Source organism: Lineus longissimus, chromosome 5, assembly GCF_910592395.1.
Source record: "Lineus longissimus chromosome 5, tnLinLong1.2, whole genome shotgun sequence".
In the NCBI taxonomy this organism is placed as follows: Eukaryota; Metazoa; Nemertea; class Pilidiophora; order Heteronemertea; family Lineidae; genus Lineus; species Lineus longissimus.
Window position 1 is genome coordinate 22,818,094 of NC_088312.1, and position 13,041 is coordinate 22,831,134.

The window sequence follows — 13,041 nt, forward strand, 5'->3', positions numbered from 1 at the left end:
TGCCGCCATCTTGGATCAACGAAAGTTGGTCTGAGAGAGGGCCAACTATTTTTGCCTACAACTGCATGATATTGTCATTGTCATTCAAATAAAAGTAGTTTTTGTGAAAGAATATTATTTGGACTAGTTAGAAATATCACAGTTTCAACAAATTCTTTGATAATTAGTCCACATTTGGACACTAGACGTGCACTTCCCCGTCCACAAAATCATAGGCCACTTCGAAAACCTTCAGAAAAGGGGCAAAAAAGCCCGTCCACTCATTGATCAAAATCACCCATCAAAATAACTTTTTTCTTTTTTTCTTTCGCTGACCCATTAAAAAGATTATAATGCATAATATACTGCAATTTCCTCTAAATATATTGAAAGACAAAGAAATGCCAGCCCACCAAACTTAGAGGGCCGCTGTCCACACTTCCGTCCACACTTTCGTCCACAGTTTACACCTACCCGGCGTGATGTCCAAATGGGACGAAATCGTAACGACGACGACGACGACGAACGTCAATGAGCACTCATTATTTATAAATCATAAACATTTGAAAGATCTTATGATCTAACGATAAAAATCTTGTAATGACTTTGTGTTTAAGGAAGAATTTTTAGTTCGTCTTTTTAGTTTGAGACATTTTGCTACACTCTGTAGATTTCAAACTCACCATCATTCATCAATGGCATCATTCAGCAACGTGGGATTGTGGTTAGGCCTATTGTAAATTTATTGTTTTGATAGGCCTAGGCCTACTGATATTTTGATAATGTACATTTGTATTTGTGTTTCGTGCCTTAATGCAAAGATTGTGTTTTGGCAAATAAATTTCATTTCATTTCATTTTCACTGTCAGTATCATGACTCATGGTGGTTTACTGTCGTTTCGCTACATTGCCAGTTCGCTACCAGTCGTTTCGCTACATGTGGCGGTCGTTTCGCTACATGGTAGGTCGTTTCGCTACATGGGTGGAGTAGTTTCGCTACATGATGGGTACGGTCGTTTCGCTACATGGAGGACGTTTCGCTACATGGGTGGAGTCGTTTCGCTACACGGATGTAGGTCATTTCGCTACATCGTAGGTCGTTTCGCTACATTGGTGGAGTCATTATTTTTTTCAAGTTTGTGCTAAACTCCGGGCTAAATATTTGTTGTGAATTTAGGGAAAAAATGCTCGAGTATAGTACAATTACTGATTCGTCTTCGGGTAATCATCATCATCATCATCATCATTATTCACGGCGTAGTAACCAAATTTGATTTTTGCCGCATGCAGTTTGAACGGGCTAAGTGCGCGGGTGCATGACAAAAGTTTGAAACAAAAACTCGGAAATGTTCTGCTCGTTCCAAAAAAAGTTTGTTATAGGGTAACGAAATAAAAACGTAACAAATGTCTACCAATTCAAAGTCCTCCACACTTATTTACAAAAGTAATACTGGCGGTTTTAATTAATATGTAAAGTCAAGGACTTGGTGAGCATAACTACGCTTATAGAAAGATTCAACACAAGCAAGAGTCGCTACAGAGTCCCAGAGAAGTACAACAAATGTGTCGCCAAGATCAACGCGTTATTGAGAAAAGATAAGAGAATCGACTTAATCGAACTTAAGTCTATCCACCGGCAGTCGCAGATGAAGAGTGATGGTGTGCATCTCAACGACGACGGACAACATAGACTGGCACGAGAAATCCGGGGCGGTATCCTTAGGAGGCGCTAGGCCTTTGGTGCAGCATTGATATACGGCCCTTTTCAGGGCCCTCAAAAAAGTAAAAGAGACAAATGTGCATGGCCTACAGATATTTCCAAGCAAGTAATAAAAATAAAGAAATAAATCGTGCAATTCTGACCCTATAGAACAATATACCAACTTTTTTAGGATTTTAACAAAAAATGGGGCCGGGCGTGGACGATCACCAACTCTTTTTTTTATGTGGCCTAACCCAGGCCAGGACGACAAGAACCCCTTGCGCGCCATCAAACTGTATAAGTTTTTTAATGGCTAACTGCGCTATAATAAATTTGTAGTCACCACCGGGAATTATAGTAGGGTAAAATAGAGTAAAAATAATGACTCCACCCATGTAGCGAAACGACCTACGATGTAGCGAAATGACCTACATCCATGTAGCGAAACGACTCCACCCATGTAGCGAAACGTCCTCCATGTAGCGAAACGACCGTACCCATCATGTAGCGAAACGACTCCACCCATGTAGCGAAACGACCTACCATGTAGCGAAACGACCGCCACATGTAGCGAAACGACTGGTAGCGAACTGGCAATGTAGCGAAACAGCCTGATACCCTCATGGTCATGATCATGATGGTGTCATTCTCGTCGTCCTTCACATAAAGTAGCCCAAAAGTAGCCTAAGCAACCTTCCTCATTGTTAATCTATATTTTCTATATTCAGGTTTGTTTGGGCCCGCAATGACTTCCTCCGCCTGGTGTAAAACTAAGGGTCTAGCTATGTAGCCTATCCCTCACTGTCCTCAGCTCAGTCATAGTCGAATGAACCATCGACGTATTGTTTTCTTTTATCGTCTTTAAGTTTTAAGACTACTCCGCTCAGCATGCTCAGACCCAGTACTACAGTAGTCTGAGTAGACAGTTACGCTCTACAGTACAGTCGACTTAGTAGTTCACAGTTTCAAATCAACACAGTCAAACACATCCCATCACATGTCAGCAAGGCCATTCACCACCATGGATAGATGTTTAATGACGTCACAAGAATTAAATGTTGGCCTATAGCCGGCCATGGCCCAGCTGGTCCTGACCCTGGGCTGGGCTGGCATCCCATTCCCAGTGCGACTCACCTATCAACCTTTTCGTAGGAGTTTGTTTGGGCGCTGACCAGTCATATGTTTCACATGGAACAAAGGCCAAAGGGTATCACTATCAGTAAATGAATCAACATTTTCTTTTATATATCTAACAGCTGATGAACAATGACTATAACCTACACTGCCGAAGTTGCCTCCAGCTCTTGGGGTTGTTTTCTGAAACTACTTTTTAGGTAGGTTAAAAAAATGTGTGAAAAACAAACTATAGGCCTATAACATATGTTCTCATTTCATTCAGTTAATTGAGAATGGGTCTGATTTAGTTAGTCGTAATTCGGACACATTTTTGGATGTTCTTAGCAGCTTTTTTTTGGTGTGAGTATGTCAGAACAGTAAAATCGTCCTCCGAAGAGCTGTTGAGCCAGTTTTTCCATCCCACTATCCTTTATCTCTTGAAAAGAAGGGAAAATTATCTTATGAAAAATCTTTAGATTTATCGTTTTACTTCAGATGGAAAGGAAGCATTTACAAACTTCTGTGGAAAGAGCTGATTGTTTTCCTTGGCCTCTATTACTTGCTGAATCTGATCTACCGGTTTGCTCTGACTGCGGATCAGAAAGTGTAAGTTAGTTCAAAATGTTTTGACCTTTTCTTTCTAAGTTAAATACACCAGCCTCTCACTTATAATACATCATTTTGGACATGCTCTAATACCTTTAATTTGGGCTTATTTTACTGTGATGTCATTGGAATCATACAGTCTTGATTTGTGAATGATAACCTGGGGATCAAAATTGACTACTTGCTGACCTCAATGAACTTGGATCCATGCTTAAGTTATATTGCCACCTTTAGGAAGGTTGATAAGGTACCTTGAATTTTATTCTTTTCTCCTTGAATTAATAGCCTGTTTTTATAATACATGTAATTGAAAACTGATACGATAATTCCTATTTCAGGATATTTGAGCGAATTGTGCTCTACTGTGATTCGTTCAACAATCTCATTCCTGTTGCATTTGTACTTGGTTTCTATGTGTCCGTTGTCTGCACTCGATGGTGGGATCAGTTCAAATCGATTCCTTGGCCCGATCGCACTGCGTTATTCGTCTCGGCACTAATCCATGGACAAGATGAGCGTCCACGGCTAATGCGTCGCACAATCATGAGATATATGGTTCTATCGTTCACTATGACATTGTCGTCGATCAGTTTGTCGGTGAAGAAACGGTTCCCAACTCTTGACCATATGAGGGAGGCTGGTAGGTTGAACATGACATTAGGAATGACCATGTGTTATCTAAAATAAAACCTGGGCCCTGCTGTTCAAAACCTGTCTTGACGAAATCTGTTTTGAACAACCAGGCCGTGATCAAAATTTTGTCCGATTACGTCTGAAACATGTTCTGAATTCGAAATACTAGATGTGCCAAATTTCAGGTTTACAGAAATATTCATTCTCTGGAGAGCCACATGTCGTATTCCCTTATGAAAATACATAGTGACATTATGGTGATTTTTTTTGGAAATAACTGGGTTTGTGCAATCATATCACTTATCAAGCCCAGTAATTATTGTCATGTTCCTGCCCTAATTTCCTGAAGAGTTTCTCATGTGATGTATGAACACTTCCTGGATGCCTTGATAAAATCTCAAGATGGCCTAAAATCACCTTGGAAAAACCATTGTTTTCCTTGAAGTGATAATAACATTTGTTTTAGTGTGTTAACAAAATGTAAAAGCTATTGTTTTCTGCTGTTACTTTCCCTTTCACATTTGTCTTGGAAAGCATTTTTGAAAAGTCAATTTTTTTTGAAAGGCAGACAAATATGAAAACCATTTTATTCGAAATCAAGTGAGATGCTTTAGCCAAAAATATGTCTCAGTTTTGCCTCTTCGATTCGATATAACTTTTATTAGCACTGATTAAAGCCATCTGCATTTTAGGTTTGATGTTAGAAGGGGAGCAAAAAATTATAGAAGACCTCAAGACTCCGCACAGTAAATATTTCGTACCAATCGTTTGGGCGACAAGCTTGGTGTCCCGAGCAAGAAAAGAGGGTCTCATCAAAGATGACTTCGCTGTCAAGACGATCATTGATGTAAGTTGTGTAACATCGAAAAGTGTACTCTTAAGAAGTATAATCAAGAAATTGCCAAAAGTCAAAGCTGGGAAAGCTTGGGTAAATGTAGCCCAAAACCAAAATGTTCATCTGAAAGAAAAAATCGAAAAGTGTCCTTAGTAAAGAGGTTCTGCTGTTCATTTAATTGTTTATCAGGCCTCTGCAAATGACCAATATTAAAGCGTTGACTTTATGTCATGGTTGTTCTTTCAGGAAATCAACAGTTACCGTAGCGACCTCGGTATGTTGTACAATTATGACTGGGTCAACATCCCCATGGTTTATACGCAGGTACGTTAGCTCTGTATTTAAAGGCCTACTCCACTTGATTAAAACTTTGAAAATGGAATTTGAATTTGATTTCTACTATCATTATCAACAATAACAGCGTCAGCCTTACAGATAAAATGAGAGACAATATGTCATTGTGATCAAAACATCATAGGGGAATTACCGTAGATAGTTTTGCGACCTTGGGCAAGTCACTTTACCTGCCATGTGTCTTGAACAAGACGTAAAACCAAGAATTGGCAAGATTCACTCTATGTAGGGCCTTTGCCAGTGCTATCATATCATCCCGTCTATCAATTGAGAAACATAAGAAGCAGGTGATGGAGCTCCTCCTCTAGCTAAGATCGGAGACACCATTCTAGCCCCTTAACCCCATTTGATACATGGGCCCGGTTGTTCACAACAAGTGGTCGTTAACTCTGACATTTACTTACGTTGAGACTAAGGGCTTAACTGAAGGGGAAACCACCAAGTCAAAGTTAAAACCCCTGAACTATCCTAACAATGACACCAATAATCTAATGATGTCAGTAATCGTCCATTACAGGTAGTGACCCTGGCCGTGTACACCTTCTTCCTCTCATGCATCATGGGCAGACAGTTCCTCGACCCCAAGAAAGGCTATGAGAATCATCGTCCTGACATGTACTTCCCCGTCTTCACTCTGCTCCAGTTCTTCTTCTACTTGGGCTGGCTAAAGGTAAGACAGTTGAAATTTACAATACCTGATCTGAATTTTTTTTTTTTTTTTGTTGGCATCACGGTTACTATTGCATTACGGTATTCTTTTTTTTTTCTTTTTTTTCTTTCTTTCTTTTTTTTTCCTTTTCTTTTTTTTTTCTTTTTTCTTTTTTTTGTGAGAGGAGTCTTCTGGTCTGTGATGACACACTCGCCAACTTGATACAGCCGGACGTTGCTACATAATATGCCTAATGAATCTAGTGGACTTAGTTATGTACATAGTGTAAATAGAAAATAATTCTCAAGGATAACCGCATGTCAGCACGCAGTCCATGCGTACTGTTCGTAGTAAGTTTGTATTTAGATAAGCCCAAAGCCAGTATTGGCTATAGTGGCTTCCAAGCCAATGATGATGATGATGATGAAATGAGGTCGTTTGAGCTAGCAATCCATTGAACAATGACACTTATTTCATTAATTGATGACGTTTTTTTGGCCGCGATCGGGGATTGAAAACAGATGTACATCGATAAGCAACCAGAATCAAAATGGCCATTTGCGGTGATACACTGATTGGGACATTGGCACATCGGCCCTATTTTATCCTATGTGTTTAGATGTATGCCAGTTGGTGATCCGATTAAACACTTCATTGCGTAGCTATCCACCGTTTGACACATTATAATTTTACTCTTTTCGTATATGTTTCAGAATTACTAGCATTTGTTGCCAAGTGCTAATATAAGCTTTGCCACGCTGCAGAAATTATTGGGTTCTGTAGCAAAATGAGTTAATCCAAAAAGATACTAAAAAACTGTCAGATCTGGTGCTTCTCAAAACTGTTAGTTTCTGTCTCTGTTGATAGGTGGCCGAGACATTGATCAATCCATTCGGAGAAGACGATGACGACTTTGAAATGAACTCGACGATCGACAGAAATATTCAGGTGTCCTATCTGATCGTCGACGAGATGCATTCAGAGTTCCCAGAGTTGATCAAGGATCAGTATTGGGACGAAACTGATTTCGAGATGCCGTGGACACACGCAGCTGAAAAATACCGGATGGAGCCTCATCTTGGGTCAGCTGTGGATATCGCGTGAGTTGATGATGTTGCATTACCTTGACTAAAGGATGAGATCCAATTAGTTTTTGAAAAATTCTCATTAGATCAGGGGTAATTATAATAGCCTTATTAGAATTTGGTGATGCTCAGAATATATTTACGTAGTAGAGTCTGTTCAAATCATGTTCCTTAGTTACGTCAAAGCAAGAACTGGGGCTCATTTATTTAGAATCATTTCTTTACAGAATTAACTCAAGGCAGGCAGACTTTGTTCCAATGAGTTCTATCCGTGAAGAGTATCCAATGGTTGATAGACGTCAAACCTCGGATGCGATGGACCTGCCAAACCCGGTCTACAATCACAGGCCGGACTACGAAGGCAACTCACAATCTCGTCCAAGGGCCAATAGCAAGAATCGATTCTTAGATAGTTTGAAAAGAATGGGATCGAGGGGTTCTGGGCATTCTGTGCGCTCGCCAACCTCAACTGTAGATCATCCTCATCCAGGAGGTGAGAACAAAACATGCATTTGATCATCATTTGACAAAACAACATCTTCATTGGTTTGTCACTCACCAGTATTATTGCGGTCCTTGTGGGACATGTATTGTCGCTGTCCGTATGCAATCAGTGCCTTCATCCTCCAATAAGTGTCCAATTTGAGCAAACAGGTTTCTTCTACTTGTCGAATTTCTATTGAAGAGTAATTGCGTACCAAGTAGTGTCATGATATACCCACACTAGAGGTTCAAAACCCTAAGCTCTGACTGTACGAGACAAGTGCAGGTTCCCAGCATTTCCTGAACTCTACCTACAGGTCTATTATACTTTAGCTGCGATATCAGTATTCAGAGTCCGGTTGTTATGTTTACTATAAAAATCTCTCAGCCAACTCTCTATCACGTGCTATTGCTTTGATATTTTCAGGAAGTTACGTCTCAGTCACCACAACTACCCCCATGCAAACTCCAACGACTCCAATGAGCCCGGATCATGACGGAGAGGTAACTATATCACCATTGTAGTTTGTAAAATGGGGTAACAGGTATATAACAGGGTATTTCCTTTCTGTTTCAGTATTTTTTGGTTGGTGAGTCAGCGTTCGTGCTCCACCAGGAGGTGATATACTTCAGTCGCTCGCTTTCATCCAAGTGTCACACTGGAAGTCCTCTGAGTTGGCTCTTAGATCTCTTCCCAGGAGAAGATGTACTTTAACCCTGTAATTTTCACTAGTGTTTTTCTTTTTAGCATATGCGCTGCCAAATTCAAACTTAAAAAGCACAAACATTTCAACTGTAGGACTAAACCATTTGATTTTGTCTGCCAATCGAAAATGAGCAAACTTTTAATAGCTTTGCGATCAATTCCAGGTTTATACAGTAAATTTTGTTATTGTAACATTTTCCTGTGAAATCAATTATGTACAACAAGAGAACGCGAAGATCTGTGTTTTCATTCGCTTTCAATATAATTCCTGCGGCGTAGAGAAGCCGACATCCTCCCTCGATGTTGTAGCTTGTCTGGCTTTTGAATTTGAAACTTCCAATATTGACACTCCTGTCTGCATACTCAGACCACCTTGGGGTGTATGGTGTATGAAATTCCACCAAAACTAAGTGTGGTAAGCTTGCTTATGGATCTTCAATTCCGCCATGTCAACTGGAGTTTTCATGCAAACAATTTTTGTTCAATTTTTTTGAGGTTACACACCCTCAAGTTTTTGAAATCTGTTCTGTCTGGCAGACGCCCTAAAGATATATCTCGTATGATTCTCATTTCCAGATGAGGGCTGACAGATGATTTTTTTAGCCACAAAGGGACAGTAGATTTCATCAGTGAGTTTTTTTTCAGGACATAATGGATGTGCTTCTTCCCGTACCAGAGGTATAGCACGTGTCGCGGTAGCTTCTGTTGTATCTGTTCAAGGTTGTACATTCCGCATGAATTCTTGTCTGCTTTGTACTGTTGTCCTTCCAAACATCTGTTGATAGTGACCTTCACCTTGTGCCATTGACCTTGACTGATAAATAGCCACACCTTGACCTCAAGGGCCGTTTTTAATTCCCTAAACGTTTTTTCCGTGACCCGACTAAAATGCAAATTATTCAAGTCTAATGCAGTTTTTGGCATCAGACTGACTTGAAACTAAAAGTATTGATCTGTCCGCAGTCCGTTGAATATTTGAAATCGAATTTGTAAATATGTACTGGATATATATTTCAACAATACTGTTTTGCAGACAGATATAAAAATACTATAATTATCGAGTCAGCTCAGCAAATTTGTATGCATAATCACTGCACTACAGCGTTGTGTAACTACCGTTCTACTTTCCTGGACCACCAGTCATAACAAACAGTGTACCCCTGGGCCCCCTTGAACTTCATACCGAAATTTGGCAAAGTTCTAGTTGCTATTATGGGAGTTATTCAAGACAACAGCATCATACTCCTTTTTGTGTGATTAGTAGGAGTCTTTATATACATGTACTAACAACAGCATGTCAGGCATCATCAAACGGCACTGTACAGAAAACCCCCTGGAAAAGTGGCTGGAAAAGATTGTTATAAATAGCTGAACAAGAATGTATAGTTGCTTTATATGTTGTACATGTATGCTGATTGTCTGTGAAAAAGTACATGTATATGCAATTTGAACCTCTTTGCTTTGCTTGCTGAGTAACTGTGCTTTGATGGGCGTGCAACTTGAGGCTGTCTGATAAGGTTGTAGATATATGCAAGTGGGAAGGGACTGTGTGCAAATATTGTAGCTTTTGTTTACGAATTGTTCATATTATATAAAGATATTCTTTATATTCATTATGCGTAGTACTTTATTCAAGTGTTACTCTATTCAAGTGTTACTAAACAAATGACATCCATGTGCACTGGTGTGACGAATCTCAACAGGACATGGAATCAGACCTATTTTTGCCTGCAGTATTTGTTTAATTAGCATGAACTAACCCTATTTTCAACTAATCCTGTCTGTCGGCCGTCCAGTCAGTTACGACTGGATAAAGACAGGTCATACGAATCAAAGCCAGTTACTGCCACCAGCTATGCTCTATGATGTCACAGTGACAGTCTGCATAAAGGCTTAGTACTCTTGTCCTCGACTCACTGATGTGTCATCACAACAGCCATGTTTCAAGCTTTTAGTTGGCTTTCAATCCCAAATATCTTGCATTGCTTAATGAAAGCAGTTCATGTAATTCTTTACTCCTTGTATCTGATATTCCATTATGATCATTCAATATTTGCTTTGTTTTCTTGCTAATAATGTCAACTATCTTGCCTTATTTCAGGATGATATCTTCGCGATGTCGGACCTTGGCAGCAATGAAGATAACGCATCGGCGTTTTCATCAAATCCATTCAGGGACCCGTTTAAGAGAATCGTGCCATCAAAAAGTGAAACAATCGCAATTAATCCACCAAAACATCGGGAGGAACCACCAGGTTCGACGTCAAGTGACCGTACGCTCAAAGGAAGCATGGAAAAACTGACCAATCACAATCATAACGAATACCAAGCAGATAGCCAAGATGTTGGTGACAGTGCAAGGCTTATCTCTCAAGATGAGTCTGAAACCAGTTTCTCGAGGAAGAAACATTTTGCAGCGAGTCCAGCAAAGCTGATAATTAAGTCTGCTTCGGAGTGTCAAGTCAAGGACAGTTATGATATTAATGGGACTCCTATTGTGAGTGAATCCTTGCCATCTCGTGTTTAACCCTTTCACTGCAGACACCTTGGTGAGGTGAGGAGGCTTATTCGTAACAGTACGAGTGTTTGAGTTGGATGCAGCTGTATACAAGTCAAATGTTAGACTGAAAGGATTTATGACGATTTTTGTTATGTTTTTCTTTTTGAAGTGATGATACGGGTTGTTATTGTGGCAATCCTGCAGTGATGTTGTATTTATAACTTGGCTTTGGCTTGGGTAAGCATGGGATAAAACGCCTTGAATTGATGTCCAGTAGGCGTGAACTCGAACACTCTTGTACCAAGCTCGAGTAACAGTAGAGTAAAGTACTGTTGAAAAGAGTGTGTAAGCTACAAAAAGTCATCGCTAATCTTATTGACCACATTTTTCTCTTCATATCAAATTCTTCCCTTGCCTATTATTGCCAAAAAGCGACATCGTGATGCAATGAAACAAATTTAAGTCTATCGCATGCCGGCACTTATATTCTTAAAACTCTCATCTGTCAGCCATTCTGAAGTAGAGGGGCCTCATAGCCTAATGGTTAACACTGCTGGTTACCACGCAATAGAGGGGCCTCATAGCCTAGTGGTTAACACTGCTGGCTACCACGCAATAGAGGGGCCTCATAGCCTAATGGTTAACACTGCTGGCTACCACGCAATAGGGCCCAGGTTGATTCTGGGGAGAACCAAGGATTATATATCTGGATGAACCAACATCAGGTTTTCAGCCAGGATTTGTTTTGAGGGTACAACGCCTGACGCTAGATGAGGGGCCAGTGGCAAACAAAACGCTATGGCTTACTCGCACAAGCACTATGCTATTTATGCTGTTCATGTTTACTGTTGAGAGGTAATGTTTGGGAGGTTATTTTTGCGTTTACAGATAATCAGCAAGGTTGTCAAAACAACAACTTAAAGACACACCTAAGTGTCAATTGCATGGAACAAAATGACATTACTGCAGATATTCCTGGGCTGGGTATACAATATTTTTAGCTTGCCATATCTTTTTGTGAATTACAAAGGGTTGGGTCCTTTGATTGATTCTTTGGTGCTTTTGCCTTTTCAGCTTTAGCTAGAGCATTTAGTCAGTTTTTAACTTGTGGAGTGCTTTGAAATTGGCTTTGGGTGTCTTTGGAATAAGGAGCCCAGCAAATCGATTGCAAGGGGTTAACCCTTTGAGTGCCGGGCCACTTGTGTAACCCGTGTGCCGGGGGTTTTTAGGGAAAAATAGGCTTTTTAGCTCACCTCTTAGCAGAGGTGAGCTTATCCCATACCGTGGCGTCCGTCGTCCGTCGTCGTCGTCGTCGTCGTCCGTCGTCCGTTAGCAGGGCACGTTTCGTAACTGTTAGAGCTATTGAGTTGAAACTTAGGACACATGTACCCTTATGTAATGACACCTTGGAGACTAAGTTTCGGTCCGATTCGTTTCATGGTTTGGCCACCAGGGGGCCAAACGTTAAAAGTGAAAATATGCAATATCTCCCTTAATAGTAGTCGGGAAATTTTGAAAAAAATATGGTAGGTACTTCTAGCAAAGGTGCATCATATATCCTCCGGGTTTTTGATTTGACCTCCTTTTCAAGGTCACAGAGGTCAAATGGTGTAAATTGGCCGTTAGGATGTAACAATGGCACGTTTCTAAACTGCAATGACTATTGATACCAAATTTGGTACACATTTACCCCTTAGTCAGGTGATCTCAGGGACTGAAGTTTGGTCCAATATGATTCACCACTTGACCACCAGGGGGCAAAATCCAAAAACCTTAAAAATGTGATTATTCCTTAACTTCTTGCCCGATTGCCACCAATTTGATATCATGGGTACATCTAACCACCATACAGTATATGTCACACAGGTTTTTAATTTGACCTTCTTGTCAAGGTCACAGAGGTCAAATGGCGTCAATTCGCCGTCAGGCCGTAACTATGGCACGTTTCTTAACTGCAATGACTATTGATCACAAATTAAGTACGGATGTACCCCTTGGTCAGGTGATCTCAGGTACCGAAGTTTGGTGCAATCTGATTTGCCGTTTGGCCTCCAGGGAGGGGGCCAAATCCTAAATTCTTAAAAATGCCATTATTCCTAGTAATGACTTGCCCGATTGGCACCACTTTTATATCATAGGTACATCTAATTCTAACAACCATTCAATGTGTCACCCGGGTCTTCTTTGATTTGACCTACTTTTCAAGGTCACAGAGGTCGAATGTACTGTAAATTGGCCATTTTGGGGAAATTGTAATTGCTTGGACCTACATCAAACCTAACACTACATGACACAATACCATGCTCTTTATCCATCTTTCCTCCACATGAGGTGAGCACAATGGCCCTGGCCATTTCATTTAGATTTTATGCCAATATGGCAAAATAGACCCT

General features: G+C 40.4%; 1 protein-coding gene across 8 annotated transcripts; it reads left to right on the plus strand.

Moving 5' to 3' along the window:
• Nucleotides 1-476: 476 nt before the first annotated feature.
• Nucleotides 477-12,086, plus strand: LOC135487920 (bestrophin-2-like). 8 transcript variants are annotated; one of them, XM_064772177.1, is made up of 12 exons: nt 477-576; nt 2,938-3,015; nt 3,293-3,403; nt 3,742-4,043; nt 4,729-4,883; nt 5,118-5,195; nt 5,743-5,895; nt 6,742-6,974; nt 7,187-7,452; nt 7,870-7,946; nt 8,794-8,826; nt 10,250-12,085. In XM_064772177.1, the coding sequence occupies exons 2-12, from the start codon at nt 2,948-2,950 to the stop codon at nt 10,673-10,675; spliced, it is 1,902 nt and encodes a 633-aa protein (XP_064628247.1). In that variant the 5' UTR covers nt 477-576; nt 2,938-2,947; the 3' UTR covers nt 10,676-12,085. The 8 variants fall into 8 exon arrangements, 6 of the variants coding, with proteins under 6 accessions (XP_064628247.1, XP_064628248.1, XP_064628249.1 ...); XM_064772178.1 differs by having other exon boundaries at nt 505-703; nt 10,250-12,086; XM_064772179.1 differs by lacking the exon at nt 477-576 and adding an exon at nt 2,092-2,409 and having other exon boundaries at nt 10,250-12,086.
• Nucleotides 12,087-13,041: the final 955 nt, after the last annotated feature.

Bases quoted from the DNA above. Each gene is read 5' to 3' on its own strand.
- LOC135487920 (XM_064772177.1), top strand. From the start codon at position 2,948: ATGACTATAACCTACACTGCCGAAGTTGCCTCCAGCTCTTGGGGTTGT. The intron at 5,896-6,741 runs GTAAGACAGTTG...CTCTGTTGATAG, and splicing joins TCTACTTGGGCTGGCTAAAG to GTGGCCGAGACATTGATCAA. The intron at 7,453-7,869 runs GTGAGAACAAAA...TGATATTTTCAG, and splicing joins AGATCATCCTCATCCAGGAG to GAAGTTACGTCTCAGTCACC.